The 19304-nt window shown below is 34.6% G+C and overlaps 1 protein-coding gene across 1 annotated transcript; it reads right to left on the bottom strand.

The window, feature by feature from the left end:
* Positions 1 to 1490: 1490 nt before the first annotated feature.
* On the bottom strand, positions 1491 to 7184 carry CSN3 (casein kappa). The gene is made up of 3 exons (XM_041724458.1): positions 7131 to 7184; positions 3369 to 3401; positions 1491 to 1955 (listed from the first exon to the last, which is right to left on the bottom strand). The coding sequence occupies exons 1-3, from the start codon at positions 7182 to 7184 to the stop codon at positions 1491 to 1493; spliced, it is 552 nt and encodes a 183-aa protein (XP_041580392.1).
* Between the last annotated feature and the right edge of the window lie 12120 nt (positions 7185 to 19304).

Here is a 19304-nt window from a genome sequence, read left to right as displayed (position 1 = left end):
ACATAATCATGTAACATTTTGAATCAATAAAATATAATTTTACTACTTGCTTTCATGTTGCTTCTATTAATTTTCTTATTTTATTTTCTAAATTTTAATAAGTCAAAAATTTATCTAGCATCTCACTTTTTCCTACCATATGTCCTATTAAATAAGAGCTAAATAATATAATTTGCACATACATTGGTCTAAGAAAACCATAATGTGTTTTCCCTATTTCTGTGCATTAGACAGTCTGTGTAGAAATAGCATAGTAATTTTGCTTTACTATCTGAAACCAGACAGGTTTGGTTTGGTTCCCAGTTTTGAACTTTTGAGTTGTGGTAATTTATTTAATATCCATGGGCCAGTTATTTTTTATTCTTGAATTCAAGATAATAATATAATCTGTCCCATATGGTTGCTGTAGGATAATCTGAGATAGCTGTGTAACATTTCTGCCATTTAGTAAGAACAAGATACTGGTTAAAAGTAAATTTTAGCATTTACGGATTTTATTCTTTTAATACATTTTGTAGACTGATCATTTTTACAATCTTTCCACAATATGCACTGTCACTTGTCACTTTATAGAACCCAAAATTAAGAGAAAATGAAAGTTCAGAGAGAGCAGTGACTTGCCTAAGTCACAAAGATGAAACAAATACCCTCTCTGGTCTAATACTATTCCCTTGTATCACAGGTCACTGTGTTGTATTTCAGGTTATATAACGTGTAGACAATGTGATGCACTGAAAATATTTATTTCAAAGAACCTTAAAATTTTATAACTTTCTCCCCCAAATTATTCACATACTGGTTATTCTCTATTTTATTTATCTTTCCCTTTAATTTCTTTCCATAAATTTCAGTTTAGATTTTGCCATTATTCATTGATCCAAATAATAAATGGAAATGTTGGCATCACATTTAAGATTCTGAAAGTATTCCTTTAGTACATATGTGCTTTTAAAACTAGGAATTCCAATTTTCCCATGGGTTCATCTTAGAATACAAGAAATTTTGAGTGCCTGGCTTCCTGGACACTTTCAGAAATGATGTCTGAAATAAAGGAATGCATGGAAAATGTACTTCTTTTGTTTGATTCAGGGCAAAATTAAGAGTGCAAGAACATGGTTAAATGTTTAAAATGTTTTTACCCTCATATTCTATATAAATGTTCTAAAAATTTATTTTTGAAATAAGAAAAATTGTAAGTTTAACATGATATGGTACTCTACTTTCCTTGTGTATGAGTAGGAATGAAACAAAACTAGTAGATTCTAAGAGTGTTCCAATTATTGAAATCTAGTATATCAATGCTATGGCACCACCAAATTACAATTATAATGAACTCATTTTGCTTACTCTCATAATAGGCTTAATTTATCTATTATACTATTTTAGGTATTATGATTATACTGATAAATACATGAATCTTGTCTGTACTATTTATTTTTGTCTTTTTCTCATTTACCTGTGTTGTCTTCTTTGGTGTTTCCTCAGAGTTTTTAGACCACAGGTGAAGTAACTGGAACTGTGGTAGTCTCAGGTGTGCTTGTGATGGTGAATTCTGAGGAAGCATCTGAAGTGACTGCAGTGTTCACTTTTGGTTCAGTGAGAGGAATAGGTGTAGCCTCAGCAGTAGCAATGGTATTGATGGTAGGGATGCCTGTCTTATCCTGAATTTTCTTTGGGGGAATGGCAATAAATGATGGATGTAGTTGTGGGCGATGCATCATAGTGGGTGGGTAGGCATTTGGCAGGACCTGCCATTGAGGAATTTGGGCATGTGTCCTAACTGCAACTGCAGGTTTTGCATAAAATGGATAAGGCACATATTGATGATTAATTGGTTCAGCTGGTCTATGTGGGTAGTAGTTGGGTTCATAGTGAGGAAAGCTATTTAGCACATAATGAATAGGGATATACTTGACAGTTTTCTGATTGAACAGTCTTTCATCATTCTCACGACACTGTAAAAAGAATACATTATGCAGATGGCATTATTGTAGGTTAGAATATAGAGATATCTTAAATCAGAACTTTTTGAAGTACATATTTCGGTGTTTGACTTTAACTACACAATACTGGAAGTAATGAACTCAATCACTATATTATTTTACAAAGATACAGATTTGTCCTCTTCCCTTCCACTTTTTGATTTTCAGCAAACACTAAAAATAATGTTAGTTTCTTTTTTTAAAGATTTTACTTATTTATTCATAAGAGACACAGAGAGAGAGGAAGAGACAGAGGCAGAAGGAGAAGCAGGTCCCCTCTGGGAAGCCCCATCGCAGGGCCCTGGAATCATGACCTGAGCCAAAGGCAGACACTCAACCACTGAGTCACCCAGATGCCCCCAAAATGTTTGCTTCAAACAAATTAGTTGAGGTAATCCATAATGTAAAACCACGTTGCCTAGGTTTAGGCATGTATGAAAAGTGTTCAGTAAATGTGGGGCATTATAGCAAGTACAACAGCTAGAAAAGTCTCAGAGAGCTTTGACATACTGTGTTTAAACGTAGCACACACACAGAAGTATATGTGCATATATATATTTTCATATATATGTAAGTACATATGTATATATGTATTCTTACCACATATTTGTAATTCTTTACAAATTTATTTATCTAGAGATTAGGCTGAGGGTACATTTTTTTTTTTTCTAAACTAATTATAGCAGAATAGTAAAATAATGTGATGTGAGAGGATGCCTGGATTTATACTTTGGATTATTTTCAGCTTCATTTTATTCACTAAAAATCAGTTAAGGAATTTTCTTTTTTTTTCAGTTAGGGAATTTTCTATTTTTCTTTGCCTCTGTGTGCCTCTTATGTGCATTTATAAAAATATGCCATTAGACCTTTTTTTTTTTTTTTTAGACCTTTTCATATGAGTAAAAACAAATCAACAAAATTATGCTGCAAAGCAAGTACTTCTCTTGAAAGGAGACACATTTAAATGTGTTCATTCAAACATATTTGGGAAAAAGAGGTCAGTGCAAACATATGAGAAGTATTCAAAGATGGGTCAGAGAGGGATCTTTCCCCAAGTCTTCAGTGAGGAAAGATACTAAACTTTACATTTGTTTTCCTCTTTTCCCAATATAAACTTTAAGACAGTTTTCTCATGTTGCAAAATAAACATGAAAACCAAAAACACATGACTTGGGTTATAAAAAGAATCCACAATTTTCAAATGAATATTGAGATTGATTCATACATTTGGTTGCTAAGGTGATACTTTTTTCAAAGATTATGAGATTATTTTATGGGGTTTATTTATTAATTTCTAGATGTAAGGCATTTAAATATCATTGAACTTTGTATAATATTATACGTCAGAGTTCTTATCTCTGTTAGAAATAATTTAAATAAACTTACAGTTGGTTGTTCCTGGTTTTGCACCTCTGCACCCTGCTGAGGTTCACAGAAAGAAGAAATAAGTTAAAAAAATATTAGGCAGAGTCCAGTTTTTTTGTGTGTGTGGTTTTATAAATCTTTTGTACTAAAGACTAAAGGTTTCCATGTTTTTAATACTGTAAAATATTGTAAAGCATTTTCCATGGTTATTTAATCTGTAAGTCCTATGAACTACTCAAGAAGTGACAGCAATAAACTAATTAAAATCTTTAAAAATCAACACTGGGGAGAAGAGTTTAAGGTTGAAAGTAATATGATCATCAGACCCCTATGCCAACAAATATACATGATAGCTGCTTAAATGAAAAATATAAATAACATATTAAGTTTGTATTGAATGTACATTGGGTTTTTTGGGGGGATTTTGTTTGCCTTTTGAATGTATATTGTTAAAAATAAGAGGAGCATTGAGTATACTTTCTGCTCTCCTACTAAGATATTTGTGAGATTTATTTAGGTTAAAAAATTGCCTTTCACATAACATATAAATGTTATATAAATAATAGTGTTTTTTTTTAAATCAACTTTCACTTGTTTTTATTTTTTTTTATTTTTATTTTTTTTTTATTTATGAGAGTCATACAGAGAGAGAGAGAGAGAGAGGCGCAGAGACATAGGCAGAGGGAGAAGCAGGCTCCATGCACCGGGAGCCTGACGTGGGATTCGATCCCGGGTCTCCAGGATCGCGCCCTGGGCCAAAGGCAGGCGCCAAACCGCTGCGCCACCCAGGGATCCCTCACTTGTTTTTATATTACTTTTCTTAATTCTGGATTGCAACATGTATAGGGAATCAGGAGAGAAAACAAGTTCCATAGGCATATACTTAAAGCTTTAGAAACTCACAATCGTTTTATAAACTTTTGACATGAGGTCATAATGATGTCAGAAAGAAAGGCAAAATAAAAATTATTAAATTTCCTTACTATGTACAGTTCAATGACAAGTCCTTGAATCAGGCAGAGTGACATTCCTCTACAGACTCAACTGCCTCAATGTTGATACATTGCTCAGGGCAGAAGACAATCTTAGCCTGATTGCCCCTGATCCTGAGCCCCAGGATCCTGGAAGTCTACTTTAACATATAAAAATTCCTTTAGAAATTTCTTTTACCTCTAAATCCCTCAAGATACGTGTTGGCAATTATCCCTCAAGCATGTGACCCACCAATATACATTTGAAGAGTCTCAAAACTCAGGTTTTATTAGACTGTAATAAATGACCTTTTCCCAACAATAGCTAGCCCCCTCAAGGTCCTGGAAGCCTTACTTCCAAAATTCTATAAGTCTATAAACTTTCATTCTTTTTTTGAATTATTCGTTTATGTCCCTCTGGCTTGAAGCCTTTGTGAAAATGGGAAGGAGTGTTTGGGAGCTAGAGGAGGCTCAAGTTGCTCAGGAAGAAGTTGCCATAGAGTTGGAAGTTGTGGATCATGTGATACTGCAATTTATAATAAATATATAGGGATCCCTGGGTGGCGCAGCGGTTTGGCGCCTGCCTTTGGCCCAGGGCGCGATCCTGGAGACCCGGGATCGAATCCCACGTCGGGCTCCCGGTACATGGAACCTGCTTCTCCCTCTGCCTCTGTCTCTGCCTCTCTCTCTCTCTCACTGTGTGCCTATCATAAGTAAATGAAATAAAAAGTAAAAAAAAAAAAAAAGAAATATATATTTGGTCTTCATTCTAGTTTCTGGCACAGTTATGTTCCTAAAACCCTAATAATTTCTTTTTTTAAAAAAATATTTTATTTATTTATTTATTCATGATAGACATAGAGAGGGGGGGGCAGAGACACAGGCAGAGGGAGAAGCAGGCTCTATACGGGGAGCCTGATGTGGGACTCGATTCCGGGACTCCAGGATCCCGTCCTGGGCCAAAGCCAGGCACTAAACCACTGAGCCACCCAGGGATCCCCATCCTTATAATTTCTTAAGTGATGGGGGTGCCTTGGGGAAGAAGGTGTATTTTATTATGTTAATGAAATGACGTTTGGACCCCACCTGAGGATAGGGGCTGGTTGCCATAAAAACCAACCACTTGATTTGAAGGTTGGGACTTTCAATCCCACCTCCTGATCCTCCAGGGACAGGTTAAGGGACTGGAGGCTGAATCAGTTGTCAATGGCTGATAAGTCATCTCTGTGTAATGAAGCCTCCACAAAAGCCCAAAAGGATGAATTGGGAGAGCTTCCAGTTTGGTGAACACATGGACATTCAGGGAGAATGACTTTCCTGGAGAGGGTATAGGAGGGCTGCAACTCTTCCCACATATATTGCCCTGTGCATCTCTTCCATCTGACTGTTCCTGAGTTATATCCTTTTATAAACCCATAATCTAGTAAGTAAAACATTCCCTAAGTTCTGTAAGCCACTCTAGCTAAGTAACCAAGCCCAAGAAGGGAGTTGTGGGAACTTCCCATCTATAGCCAGTCTTCAGAACTACAGGTAACAGCCCGGGCTTGCAACTAAGGTCTGAAGTGGGAGGTCTTGTAGGTCTGAAACCTTAACTTGTGAAATTTGACACTATCTCTGGGAAGATAGTGTCAGAATTGAGTCAGATTCTTCAACACTCTGGTGGTATCCAAAAATTACTTGGTGGTGTGTGAGAACCCACAACTCCTCTCCCCCTCCCTCACAACACAAGTTGGAATTGTGTCCATAAACCTAAAAGAATAATTTCCTTATTTAAATTTTAATCCTGTCCCTCAAAGAAAGAACCCAAGTTTGCAATGTGCTGGTGGCTACAATAAATTGAAAAGAATAAATGAAAGAAAATAAATATGAAAGCCATAATACAAATTTTTAGAGTTTGACTCTAAGAATTTACCTAATAGAATTATTTAATAGATATCAACTTAAAAGCAAGTCTAAATTTAGTAATACATGAATTATGAAACAAGCAATAGTGTCTTCCAAAATGTATAATCTAAGAGATGGTTATATAACATCTTCTGTTTGTTTTCTTGCTCTTGCTATTGGCAAATAAGTGCCTGGGATCCCCGAATGAATGTGAAAATGAAACAGAGCAAAAGCCAACACACATGAAAGCAAGTCAAAAAAAAAAAAAAAAAAAAAGCCAAATCTTTTTCCTTGGTCTAATAGCTTTGACATACAGCATGCAATTCAAGAAAATGTCTGAAAACCATAGAATTGTTTATGGATACTATCCCTGGGGAGGAGTCAGTTGACATAATGAGAGGAGTATAACAAAAGACACAATGATATTTGAATGTTAAAAGTAGATGTGTTTAAGGTCTTTGATACTGGTGGAAAATCTTTAACCAAGTTCCTAATGTTTTAAGGATTTAGTTTAAAGAAAAAGGATCTAAGATATTAATTTAATTTAAGTAATTTCTGATCTGAAATATGATTTATGTATTTATTTTTTTAGGAATTATTTTTAGAGCATTTTGTAATTTTAAAATATTTCCACTATTGTTTTTCCCCCAGAATGTATTTTCTGTATACTCTGAGAATTTTAATTTTTATACATAACGAAGTGTGATTTCTTAATTCTTGAGAGCCAGAAGGATATATAAGAGAACATGACTTTAATATTGTAATATAAAATAAATGAAAAATACGTTGCTTTTAAGAAAATATAGCTAGTATGCAATTATTTTTTTCTATGAAGTACAACTGCACTTAGAAAAATTTGCATAATTAGAACTTTTAAATAAAATTTTCTTAAAGTCTTACTACAATTGACTAGATGAAATTGACTCACCAAAAATGGCAAGGCTAATGCAACGATATTCACAACTAGGAAAAATCTCTTCATCATTGCACCTAAAAGTAAAAATAAAAAAAATTAAATTAAAAGGATCTTTTATAATTTAGAAGTGACTTGGGACTTTTTTGTTTGTTTTTTTGTTTTGTTTTGTTTTGCTTTAAGGGAGGAAAAAAGCCAGATTTATGGGTAGATTAGCCAATGTGGAAACTTTATCGTAAGCTTTAGAAAAACCAAACGAGATTATTAGGGTGACTCTGATACAGGCTTTCCCAGCATCTAGCATCAGTTTTAGGAAGAGCATTAAAACATACACAAATCAGTGTAAGGGGAAAGAAAGTGGAAAATGCCATGAGTGGTTTTCTGCAGATAGAAGGTCTCAGTTAAAAGAATCATTAAATTCTTTGTGAAGGAGATGGCATATAGATGGGATTTGTCCATGGAGAGATAAATACGGACAAAACCTTCTCAAGTGTAGAAGAAAGCCTTGGGGATATCCATAAACATTTTGAATGGAGTGGTGTTTTATAAGAAGGGAAAGATAAAGTAGAAAAGAATGTTTAGGGCAGCAAAAGTAGAAGCCCTGAATGCCAGGTGAATAAGTTAGGCATGGTTTTGTAAACAACAGAAACTAGCTGTGTGGTTTTATGTTGGAGAGTGTTGTGACTATTCATTCCTTTGGAGGACTGTGTTCTAGCCCAGTCCCTACCTCTGCTTGTATAACTTTGGCAAAGTAATTTCCCTTGCCTGGACCTTATCTTTCTAATCTATAAAATGAAGGTTTAACTGATTTCTAAGATTCTGTAATTCCATGATCTAATAGGAACATGTAAGATGAAGGGAAGGGGGTGGATCCTGAAAATGCATTCTTATTATATACTTGATATATATAACTCTTGTTATTGCCATACTTGTAATAGATTTGAGTCCTTCAAACAGAGTTTTATGACAAAGGGTCACAGAGTTAAAACCCAGGCTTGGAAAGAGGAAGCACATCAAACTCTATTTGCCTCCATTCCCAGGTGATAATGATTAAGGCTGTCTACTAAACTGTTGATGGGATATCAGTGGATAGAAAAGTGCTCATATGGAATCAAATCTGTACAACCTACAGCATATTCAAATTTCATAAAGAGTAAGTCTTTACTTGACAGTTAACTTTTTAATTGAAATATATTTGATATATAACACTGTATAAATTTAAGGTGTACCACATGTTGATTTGATACATACTATAAATTGTAATATGATTACCATTGTAGTGATAATTAATACCCCTAGCGTGTCATATAATTATTATTTCTTTTTTTTTTTGGTTGGAATGATTAAAATCTAGTGTTAGCAAGTATTAGGAACATAGATTATTTAGCTTTCAAAATTATAGACTGAACAATAAATTTCTATGGTGAATAAGACTCCTGTTCAGTTCCCACAAAGTTATAATACACACACAAGCACACACACACAACATTCTATAAAATGATAGTAATTCCTTCCTTTTTAGCATAAACAGAAATCAGATAAGACCATACATAACTTATCAGCTACTTAAACCAATGAGTACTTGAATTTGCCCTCATCACTTGGTAAGATAGAAATAATTTGTAAAATAGTAGAACTATTCAGCTTTCATGACGATACAAAAGAGCATGTTTTAAAACAATAGTTATACTATAAAAAATAAAATTTTGACCTTAAGATAACATTATATTTGAAATTAATTAAGGGATCAATCTGGATTATTATTACATGTCATTTGATGAAAAGTTAACTCTCCACATCTGTCTGTTGAAATAGATTCTTTGTCTTAAATACCTTATTTTCTATTTTTTAATTATTTTTTTTAGTTTCTATGAATTTTTAAAAGTTTTATTTAAATTATAGTTAACATGTAATATTAGTTTCAGGTGTGTAATATTTTGACTCAACACTTCTATACAGCACCAGGTATTCATCACAAGTACACTTCTTAATCCCCCTCACCTATGTAACCCATTCCCCCACCCACCTCCCCTCTGGTAACTATCAGTTTGTTCTCTGTAGTTAAGAGTTTGGGTTTGCCTCTCTACCTTGTTCTTTAGAATTTACATTTTCTTTAGTAATTTATGAGTATCAAAACTTGACCTTTACCCGAAAGTGAAGTTAAAAGTAAATCTGATCATAACATCATTCAGAATCTAAGGTTTAGGTTAGAAACTAATGTCAAAATGAAGCCAAGACATATTCAAGCTTAACAATAAAAGCATAAAGGAAGAAAATGTGCTTCTAAAATAACTTTGGTGGTATTATTAACACCTACTGTGAAAAGGAATCACTCTCTCTGGATGTTTCAATATGATTACCTTTCCTTTACCTTTTCTTGCTTGGCGGTAGGTTGAGTTGGCCTCTCGATTGTAGGGAAGACCCAAGATAAATAACTGAAGACTTATTAAAGGGTATTAGTGCTTTGCTCACGTGATTTATTTTCCTCCTACATTTCACTGAATAGGAAGATGACAAAAAGGAAAGATTGATCACAGTAGGGTCATCTTTGGGTCAATCTTAGTAAATGAAATGTGGAGGGGGAAATAGAGTTGTCATTTGTAAAACCTGCAGAAAGACTACTTACACTTTTTAAGGAATGAATTTTTATGTTTCATAAAAAGATACAGAAGAGTTCTAAAAAAATTAATTGTATTCTTAAGTAACCCTACCTATTTGCATTTAAAGCTGTTGTAAAAATGAAAAATAGCTAACCACAACACTCTCATATTTTAAGGTTTTTTTTTTTCATTTAAGACATAGATATCAAGTGATACTGCATATATTATGAGCTCTAGTTGATCTTCTTTATAGAATTACAACTATTGGTTAGTGAAAATTAGAAAAATGACCATTTCTTATACACCCAGGACAATTTCTTACAAGTTAAATCTAATGTGAAATATTTTAATTAATATAAAATAGCCATTTGCATTTGAGCTGCAACATACAGTTTTCAGTAAACTCATGGTGTAATCATTCAGTATACATTTGTTCATTGATTAAGCTCTTAAGAATCAGATTTTATTTTAGATTTTTAGGTTTTGGTAATACAGGTAATACTCTTGATATACAAAATGAAATTATTGAGTTGAGGATAATTGCTCTATTTTAGGGATAGCTCATTCTGACATATATAGTAAGTATCATAAAACCACCAATATAGGGGTTGTTTTGGTAAAATAGCTAACCAAGTAATTTGCTTAGCTATTTCAGAAAAGGATATTTTCTTTTGTTTGCATTTCTCTGGGGAAAAAATGTTAATTGTGCTGTGAGGTCTTGGCAAGATTGAAGTATTTACAGGAATCAATGTAAGACTGCCAGAATAGAAGAAACAGTATCAGCATTGTAGCTCTGCCTATATTCTTGTTTTCTTTCTTAGAACTATTTCATGTCTTAGAAAGTTAGGAATAGTGTTCAGAATCATAGAATGAATGCTTATTGAGTATGTACAGAGTGACTTGAGATTTTCTATTTCTCAGAATAATTGGCTTCTGCTGTTTGCAGAAAGATGGCAGAGATTCAAAACTGCTAAAACAAGCTGTCTGGGTATTAAGACCAGACATTCTGTATAGACTGTTTAATCACACCTTTTTTCTTTGGTTGTCAGGGTCAAGTGATAGAAAATTATCGACTGGTCAGTCTCCAAATTATGAAGGCATTCTTTTCTATGTGATAATTTCTCAGTCATTGATTTAGAGCCATAGAATGATATTATTTTTGAGTATTTAATTCACAAATACCAGAATTTATTTAAATTAGTATTATTCACAAGTATCAGACGTCAGAACACATTTAATAATATTGTTTTAGTGGGAAAATATATTTCAGTAATTTTATTTCACCTGGGAATGCTAGGAATCCTTACCTATACCAAGAGAAAACCATTTCTACAGTGGGGTCACCCATCTACCTCAAACAATAATCTGACCTTCTTGAAACACTGGGTATTTGTTGAGTTATTCTTCTTTTTTTTTTTTTTTAAGATTTTATTTATTTATTCATGAGAGACACAGAGAGAGAGAGAGAGAGAGAGAGGCAGAAATACAGGCAGAGGGAGAAGCAGGCTCCATGCATGGAGCCTGACGTGGGACTCAGTCCCGGGTCTCCAGGATCACGTCCTGGGCTGAAGGTGGCGCTACACCAACTGAGCCACCCGGACTGCCCTGTTGAGTTCTTACATTAGCTCAGGTGCTGTCCCAGGCATTGGGAATAAATTGTAACCAAAGCAGGCCAAGATCCTTGCCCTTGTGAAACTACAGTCTAACATTTACTTGAATACTAGTGACACGGAGTATTCCACATGTATATATTGACCTAAGGCAGTCTAAGAGAGCCAAAGAGTTTTGATTGGCTGGTATAGATGAACTAGTTGAACTCTACATTGGAGCAACTCAGATTCTCTGGTAATTTCCAAAGAAAAATAAAAGGAAGATCAGAACTCCCATGGATGTGAAATATCTCAGGAAGTTGGAATAGTGATAAACAAGGTCCTAAAACTTAAGAGTGTTTACAATCTGAAACTGATTCACTAGCCTTGACCTCGTCATCTATTCAATTCAGGGATCATAGTCTACTCCTGAAACATCCCTGAATTGTGGGGAAAGGGCCAGCAGTGCTTCTTAGTCTAGCTATAGCTTCTTTCTGTTTAGGTCCCAAATCGTGTCTGTTTATATAACGACGTAGTGGAGCTGGGTAAGATGTGATTGTGAGTTCATACGTTCACATTTCAAGCACAATGAAATAATCATTTTGTGATAAGATGGTGATCATTGACACCTATGCTTTCTTTTATCCATAACAAATCCTTCTTTTGTTATCATTTTTCATACCTGATATGTACCTTATCTCTTTTCTTTTGTGGTATTCACAGCATGTGATTGTATTTTTTTCTATCTCATTTTATTTCTCAGCTACTTCATTAATACCAGGCTGATGTCAATACTCTATCATGTACTTGAAATATAACAGTGTTTGTGATAGTAGGTGCAATGTAAATAGCTAACATAACTTTGAACATGATTAATTAAGGCCCCAGAAAATTAACATTTTAATGCAGAAATTTGTATGCTTTGGAAAACTTTGCTGTATGTGAAAATTCTGGGAAAGTAATGTAAAATGCTCTTAACATTTTTCAACACTAGCAAAATGGAATATGACACAATGCATTTAAATCAACAGTACACACTTATATAGTTCTTATTAAAAGCAGGGCACTTTGAAGAATGTAGTAGACAATCATAGTTTCTGCTGGCAGAGAGTATGTATAGAGATAATGCTTTCTGCTGGACATAGGTGGAGAGACCCTTTTGAGGCCCTAAGAAGACATTGGATATCATCTGGATCCCAGAATGAGTGTTGTTTGACCTTGGCATTAGTGCACATATAAATTTATGCTTTAGTAACTTTTAGAATCCCAGAGTTTCTGGGCTTGCTATAATAACACAGATTTTTAAAAAAGGTAATCAAGAAAGCTCTCAGTTTTGTAAAGCATTATATATCCAATATGATCCTAGGACTCTTTGCTTTATTTACTCCATAGGTCTTTTATTCCTCTCATACCATTCAAAATATATAGCCAGGTTAACTATGACCTCTATGTAATCAAATCCATTGGAAATGTTTAGATTCTTCTCTTAATCAATCTCTGGAGCCATTGGCATGGTGATTGCTCCTTCTGACCTGTAATGATTTATTCTTTTGTTTTTAGCTCTCAAATTATTGGCTGCTTTTAATTAACATTTTGGTTCCTCTTATGTTTCTCAGACTCTACATTTGGGAAAACTTTCATGGATTCTTCCTGAGTTTACCACTCTCCTACCTTTTGTCTCTCTTTAATACCTTTATAGTTGACCTACTCATTCCTATGGTTTTAAATATGATACACATTCTCTTAACTTCATTGAACTACAGATTCAGGTATCCAGCAGTAGCTTTAACATCTCCATCCAGAGGCAGCCCCAGTGGCCCAGTGGTTTAGCGCCTGCCTTCAGCCCGGGGTGTGATCCTGGAGACCCGGAATTGAATCCCGTGTGGGGCTCCCTGCATCTAGCCTGCTTCTCCCTCTGCCTCTCTCTCTCTCTCTCTCTCTGTGTGTGTGTGTGTGTCTGTCATGAATAAATAAATAAAAACTCTTAAAAAAAATCTCCAGTTGCATGTGAAATGGATGCCCCACATTTATATGAACAAAACAGTATTTGATTTCCAAACACATCCTTTTTCTCAACCAAGTCCTCTACTAGCTTTTTCCTCTTTAGTAAATGATGCCATGATACTCTGTGTGGCTGAAGACAAAAAAAAAAAAAAAAAAAATCCCATGAGTCATCTTTTGTCCCCTCCTCAATAAGCCATTAAAACAGTTATAAGCACTATTTTAACAATATACCTGAAAGCTGCCAACACTTTGTAGTCTTACATTTGTTGCTCTCATCATTCCCAGCTTCTGACATCTCGCACTTGACCATCTCAGTACTTTCTGGTTCTCCCTACTTTTACTCTTGTCACCTTACAAACATTCTTCACATAGTTATAAAAATGTTATCTTTTGAACATACACCTGATATGGTTATTCTCCTACTTAAAGTCAGTGGCTTTCTCTAGCAGTTAGGATAAATTCCAAGCATTTTATCAGCACCTATTAGTTTCTGTATGATTTATTGTCTCTATCCCTCTTAACTTATCTTCCACCACTTTTTTTTTCTCACTATGTGTCAGTCTCAATAACCTTTCTTTCTTTGAAGGTACTATACTCTTTCCTGAATTAGGAACTTTTTACTTGTGTTCATAGTCTCTGAAACTTACTCTTATACTTTTCAAATAGTGTCTCCTTTATATATATATATATATATATATTATTTATTTATTTATTTATTTTAAAAATTTTTTTTATTTATTTATGATAGTCACACACAGAGAGAGAGAGAGAGAGAGAGAGAGAGAGAGAGAGAGGCAGAGACACAGGCAGAGGGAGAAGCAGGCTCCATGCACCTGGAGCCCGACGTGGGATTCGATCCCGGGTCTCCAGGATCGTGCCCTGGGCCAAAGGCAGGCGCCAAACCGCTGCGCCACCCAGGGATCCCTATATATATTATTTAAATTTCAGCTTAAATGTCTTCTCAGATGTTTCTTGGCACATTTTCTAAAAAGGCCTTTCCTTCTTTTCATCACTCTATTATTTTATCTTTTTATGTTTTTCATAACATATTACAACATAAAATTATTTTCAAAATTTATATATGTTCATGTACTATTCTCTGTCTTCTTTCATGAGAACCTAAGTTCACCACTGCATAGAGTTAGTTAAAATGTCTGGCATATTTTATACACTCAAATGTTTGTTGCACAAATTATTAATTATCTGGATACTTGCTTAAGTTGCAAATTCTTATGTAGCACACACTATTGAGTCAGAATTTTTAGAAGAGCATTCCTGGAAATCTGTATAGTAAATAAACACCTCAATAGCTTTTTATACGCTTGAAAATATGGGATTCATTACTTTCTTCTGGATGATGCCAGAACCTGGTCATGAAGAACTGCAGAAGTAGGCAGGTATATTATCTGTTTTCCCTGGAATTCTGATTTATTTCACTGAAGAGCCAGTGTATGTGGATAAGAGATAAGTTTTCTGGGATTGATTTTCCTGAGAGCATTAGAACTGACTTCCCTCTGATTGTTGGTGGATCTCAGTTCTCACTGGGCTCTCGCTTGGAATGATTGCTGCTAGAGATCAGTGTGCCCCTGGTTGTATTTCATTCCTCTACTTAAGTCTTGGATAGTTGAGAGAAATTGGATGCATTCTTAAGATATTGAAAGAAGGAGCCCTTTAGCTGCCACTACCTCACTTTTCACCTTGTTCTATTGCAGCTACTTTCTTTCAGTTGCCTTGGTTTGATCAAACTTAGGCCAGAAGTTTACCCAGAAGAATAACTCTGCTACCATGTTACTGAATTCATGTAGAATTCTGGAGAAATATTATCTCTTGGATATCTTAGCCATTTATATAAGGAAATAACTCATCAGGTGATATTGGTTCTCTATATGAAAAATTATAAGAAGTATTATGTACTGAACAAGATATAAGATATTTATCACCTTCTCTTTTGTTTTTCAGGTCAGAGGATATTCCTAAGATTAAGAGAACATTATATTAGTTTTTTATTCATTAGAAACAGGTTCTAAATTATTTTATTCCCATATTTTGTTCTCATTTACTTTGCCCAATGAAGCCAAATGTCATTAAAAATAATAATTTGAGCAGTGCCTGGTTGGCTCTATTGGTTAAGCAAATGATATTTTAAACTGGCATTTTCAAGAAATAATTATTATAAAATTCATTTACCAAATTATGTTGAGGATAGTTTGGTCCTCTTATTCTCCCTCCCATAGTTTTAACTGGGATTGCTGATGTTAATACCAAAGAATTAATATTTAATGTTTGAGAAACGTCTGATACCTCAAAATAACCAAGAGAGACAGCAGTTTCCCTATACAAGTCATGCCAAGAGACTCATTAGGCTGGCCTTAATTTGTAGCCAACTTATGGATCATGGCAGAGTTTCCCTCATTAATGTTAGGGCTGTTAGCTATGAACAATTTTAACTTGGAGTAGAGAAGTGTAGTCTTTGTTCAAAGGGTATTTTTCTTTTCTTTTTTCTGTTTTGTTTTTATTGAGGTTCGATTTGCCAACATATAGTATAACACCCAGTACTCATCCCATCAAGTGCCCTCCTCAGTGCCTGTCACCCAGTTACCCCAACCCCCCACCCACCTTCCCTCCCACCCTCCTCCCCTTCCACAACCCTTTGTTCATTTCCCAGAGTTAGGAGTCTCTCATGGTTTGTCTTCCTCTCTAATTTTTCCAACTCAGTTCCCTTCCTTGCCCTTAGTAAAAGGAATTATAAGGGAAAGGATATTTTTCTAATTTCCTGACCTGTGGGGACAAAGATTGTCATTGTGACACAATAAAAGGCTCATTGTGCAAGTAGAATCTTGTTGGATGTTTTTGTCATTTACTGCAGAAAAGTTTATTTTCTTCACCACTTGCTACCTTTTCCTCCTTTAGGGGTTTGTTTCTAGAATGTCCATCAGGAGATTTATGGAAACCGATTATCAGAAGTCATTCTTCAATGAAGTTTGTAAAATCTTTGCTGTGTGCATTTACTTTATATGAAAGGGAATATATATTTGGTTAACTAAAATATCTGAAATTGTTTTTTCCATAGCTGACACAAATGTTAAATCCTGTGATTATACATGTAATATATATATAAAATTTTATGTACAATTATATATATATGTATGTGCATTTGTGTGTATATATACACACATATATATTATGATTTTTGCATTGTCCTGTGACAAATAATTTTATTCATGACTTCAAATTTTATGGGCACTACAATTTCTGTAGAGGTATGGATAGACACAAAGTTACCCAATTTGTTTTGCTAATAACAAAACTAGCAAAGTAATTGAATAAGGGAGAAATAATTGAGTAAGAGAAATGTTACCACTGATATACTGATTTTAATTTTTTTTTTACAAAGAGGACAAAGAGGAATAATCTGTTAATTTATGTGCCCATATAGGTCAGAGATATGAAAAAGCTCTTTTGTTTAGCATTAGGAATTTGAATATTTTCATAATGTATTTTATTTATTAAACATTCACTGAGGACCCAATACTCCCCTTAAGTACTGGGGAACAGTTAGATTATTGTGTACTACAGGAATTTACAGTCTCCTTGAGAAGGATACAGAAATGTAAATGAGTGTTTTTATTAGAAATTTAAGTATAATAAGATTTATAAAAAAGAAATAAAAATATAATGGAAGAAGGTCAAAGTGGTTAGTGATTCATTCTGTTTAGAGTAATAAGAGAAAGTTTTTCATGAATGTTATAATCTTGGATTTGGATCTTGAAAGAGAGAGAAGGAAAAGAAAGAGGGTGAGACAAGCAGACTCCCTTGTGAGCAGGGATCCCAAGTTGGGGCTCAATTCCAGGACCCTGGGATCATGACTTGAGCTGAAAGCAGACACTTAACCAACTGAGCTACCCAGGACCCTCAATAAATTGGATTTAAATAGTGAAACAGGAAAAGACCTTGCATGAAGAGAGAGCACCATAATCAAAGCTGTGCTTTGAGAATGAAAGCCAGTTGTGGGGAATGGTGATAATGTGGTGTAACATTTGGGGCTATAAGAAAGGCTGGCTGATGGCACAGGAATTCAAAAAGAAGCTCAGGGTTTCTACTATGTACTAGGTCTTTGTGTAGGTCTGTAGGACCTTCGTGATCTTTAGTTTCCCCACATATGAAATGTGATTACTGAACAGAGATTATGTAATGCTGGCTTCGGCAGCACATATACTGAACAGAGATTATGTAATGATTTGTTGATCTAATGATTCAAAAAAGCACTTTGTAACCCACAAGCATGATATCGAACCTATTTTTAGGATCTTATTCATTATCAGTTTTTTGAAATTAGAGAAGTTACTTGATCATTTTTGATATCCTTTGCCAACACATCAAGCTTATATCCTACAGTATATAATTACAGACACAACTGAATAATTGAGGGTCAATTACTCAAATATTTTTTGAATTAAATCAACCTCTGGCACTTTAAAAAAAAAGATATTTATTCATGAGAGACAGAGAGAGAGGGGCAGAGACATAGCAGAGAGAGAAGCAGGCTCCCTGCAGAGAGCCCAGTGTGGGACTCGATCCTCAGACCCAGAATCATGCCCTTAGCCAAAGGCAGATGCTCAACCGCTGAGCCACCCAGGCATCCCAATCTTTGGCACTTGTTAATGCAATTGATGCAACCATACAGCATAAGCTGCTGGATAGACTTTTTTTATTCAAGGTATTCCTAGGACTGGTTAATTTTTGGTCACCTCAATCCCCATATTTTCCATAGAATAGCTAGTCATCAAGAAATGTGTGTTAGGGGGCACATGAATGGCTCAAGCATCCAACTCTTGATTTCAACTCAGGTTGCGATCTCAGGGTCATGAGATCAAGTTCAGGGTCATGTTCCACACTGAGCATGGAGCCTACTTAAGATTCTCTTCCTCTCTCTCCCCCCGCCCTACCTGGTTCATGCACTGTCTCTCTCTCTCAAAAAGAAATGTATATTAAAATCTGTTAAAATGTATTTTGCATTCTTCCCAGTAAAGCATGTTTAGAAAATAGGAAACCATGATCTTCTATTTAATTAACTACAGAAGCCCACTAAGGATATTGGCAAGAGAATACTGTATGCTGTTTCAATTACATTTATTTTTATTTTATTAGCAAGAATATTGATTCTTCAGGGAAGTGGCTCACATTCAATTTTACAGTGACCTGAAATAAATGATAAGCACTCAGTTATTAATCCAAATGGGTAACTTGCTTGTGAACTTATACATTTTTTGCTTCTTAATTATGAAGAGCACTTCAAAAGTAAATCTGGGTCAAGGACTGGGAAACTTTCTGCTCAAGACTAGTAGTTGCAGGAAAGATGGCAGAGGCCTTTAGTGGTAGGCATTAGCTGAAAGGTTTTTATTTTCCTAAAACAGCCCTCTTGGTCCCAATGTAATCTGTAGTCTACATTCTGTCAATTCATCTAGTAACTTTGTTTTTGAGATGATGAGATGATAGGCCTCTATTATACATGGGATATCCAGCCTTTAGGATTTTATTGTAATATGACCAACAGAAGCTAGGTTTGAAGTTTTAATATTAATTAGAAAAATACATATTTTCTAAGAAATAGGCTGAAATCTGCCTTAGACCCTAGATCCACAAGTTTATCTATTGCGATGTCCACTTTGGTTGAAATTTTGACTCCTTTAGACCTCTGACTTAGCCCAAATAAGCACAAATGTTGATGATAGTAGAAGATGTTTAAAAAGTTAGAAATGTTTTAGTAAGAAAGGAAAGGATTTATTTCTGGTACATCATAGCAAATGAGATATTCAAACTGTCCTGATCTCTTGATCATGGAAAGACTCAAGTATGTAACTCTGAGTGGAGACCTAACAATGTCTACCAGATAAAAAGATTGAAACAAATTGTAACTTAAAGGGATAAGTAGGAACATTGTAACATTTTTAAAAGAATGATACATTATAATTCACAGGCAACTACTTAAAAAACAT

The sequence above is a fragment of the Vulpes lagopus genome, chromosome 12, assembly GCF_018345385.1.
Source record: "Vulpes lagopus strain Blue_001 chromosome 12, ASM1834538v1, whole genome shotgun sequence".
In the NCBI taxonomy this organism is placed as follows: Eukaryota; Metazoa; Chordata; class Mammalia; order Carnivora; family Canidae; genus Vulpes; species Vulpes lagopus.
The sequence above is the reverse complement of the archived record's forward strand: the minus strand, read 5'-3'. Positions and strand labels throughout refer to the sequence as shown.

Excerpts from the sequence above, each read along its gene's own strand:
- CSN3 (XM_041724458.1), bottom strand. The coding sequence starts at position 7,184 with ATGAAGAGATTTTTCCTAGTTGTGAATATCGTTGCATTAGCCTTGCCA. Across the intron at positions 3,402-7,130 it reads CATTAGCCTTGCCATTTTTG|GGTGCAGAGGTGCAAAACCA; the intron begins GTGAGTCAATTT and ends GAACCTCAGCAG. Across the intron at positions 1,956-3,368 it reads AAAACCAGGAACAACCAACT|TGTCGTGAGAATGATGAAAG; the intron begins GTAAGTTTATTT and ends TTCTTTTTACAG.